This window comes from Triticum aestivum, chromosome 6B (assembly GCF_018294505.1).
Source record: "Triticum aestivum cultivar Chinese Spring chromosome 6B, IWGSC CS RefSeq v2.1, whole genome shotgun sequence".
Lineage (NCBI taxonomy): Eukaryota > Viridiplantae > Streptophyta > Magnoliopsida > Poales > Poaceae > Triticum > Triticum aestivum.
This window is the reverse complement of record NC_057810.1, coordinates 295,292,325-295,293,142: the sequence shown is the minus strand read 5'-3', so window position 1 is coordinate 295,293,142 and position 818 is coordinate 295,292,325. Positions and strand designations below refer to the sequence as shown.

Here is an 818-nt window from a genome sequence, read left to right as displayed (position 1 = left end):
AAAGGGGATTTAGTTTTCTGCAACAAGCCTCTTGTTGCATAGGGCCGAGCGCAACACTATGTTTGTTGCAAAGGGGCAACAATGAAGTTTCTACAACAAAGTTCTTGTTTCTCACATGCCTTGTTTTAAAGAAAAAATGGTTCGGCGGGAGCGCAACAAGTCTCGTGTTGCAAAGTGCTGAGCGCAACATGAGCCTTGCTGCAAAGGCTGGTGCACACTCACGCGAAGAAGGATGGCTGCCGAGCTCGCCATCCAACGGCTACGAAGGCGGCAGATTTTTTCTAAACATGACCCAGCTGATGCGTAGCACACCCAAAACTAACGTGTGAAGTAAACAAAAACAAATGAAGTTTTGAAGCTCCAAAAAAATTCAGGAATGTATTCATGAACTGCACTCCTTTTAGATTAGAAGTGAGCATTTTGATATTTATTTCCCTTTTCTGGACCTGACTTGATTTTGGCCGCGCACCATAAAACCCAGCAATCGCAATTCTTTCCGGACGCTTACCGTTACCTAAAACCCAGAACCCGCAACTCGGCAGCCATGCCGCCGCCGCCTAAGAATCGCAGCCACGCTCCCGCGAAGGCCGGGCAGAGCCGGCCGCCGCCACGCCAGCCGGGGCGGCGGATGGCGAGCCGCGACGCTGGGGAGCGAGCGGCCTTCTTCGCGCGGCGCGAGGCGGCCACGGTGCTCCGGCGCGTGCTACGCGGGGACGCCTCCAAGCGCTCCGGGGGATCCATCAAGTCCCTCGTCTTCTCACCCTCCGTACGCAACAAGCGCGCCACCTTCGCCCTCGTCTGTCAGACCCTCAAGTGTA

General features: G+C 54.6%; 1 protein-coding gene across 1 annotated transcript in view; it reads left to right on the top strand.

Moving 5' to 3' along the window:
* Positions 1–491: 491 nt before the first annotated feature.
* Positions 492–818, top strand: part of LOC123136992 (25S rRNA (cytosine-C(5))-methyltransferase NSUN5) — a 6,335-nt gene continuing 6,008 nt past the window's right edge. The window contains exon 1 of the mRNA XM_044556520.1: positions 492–815. Coding sequence (XP_044412455.1) covers positions 545–815 — 271 coding nt within the window. The 5' untranslated portion in view covers positions 492–544. The remainder of the gene's footprint in view (positions 816–818) is intronic.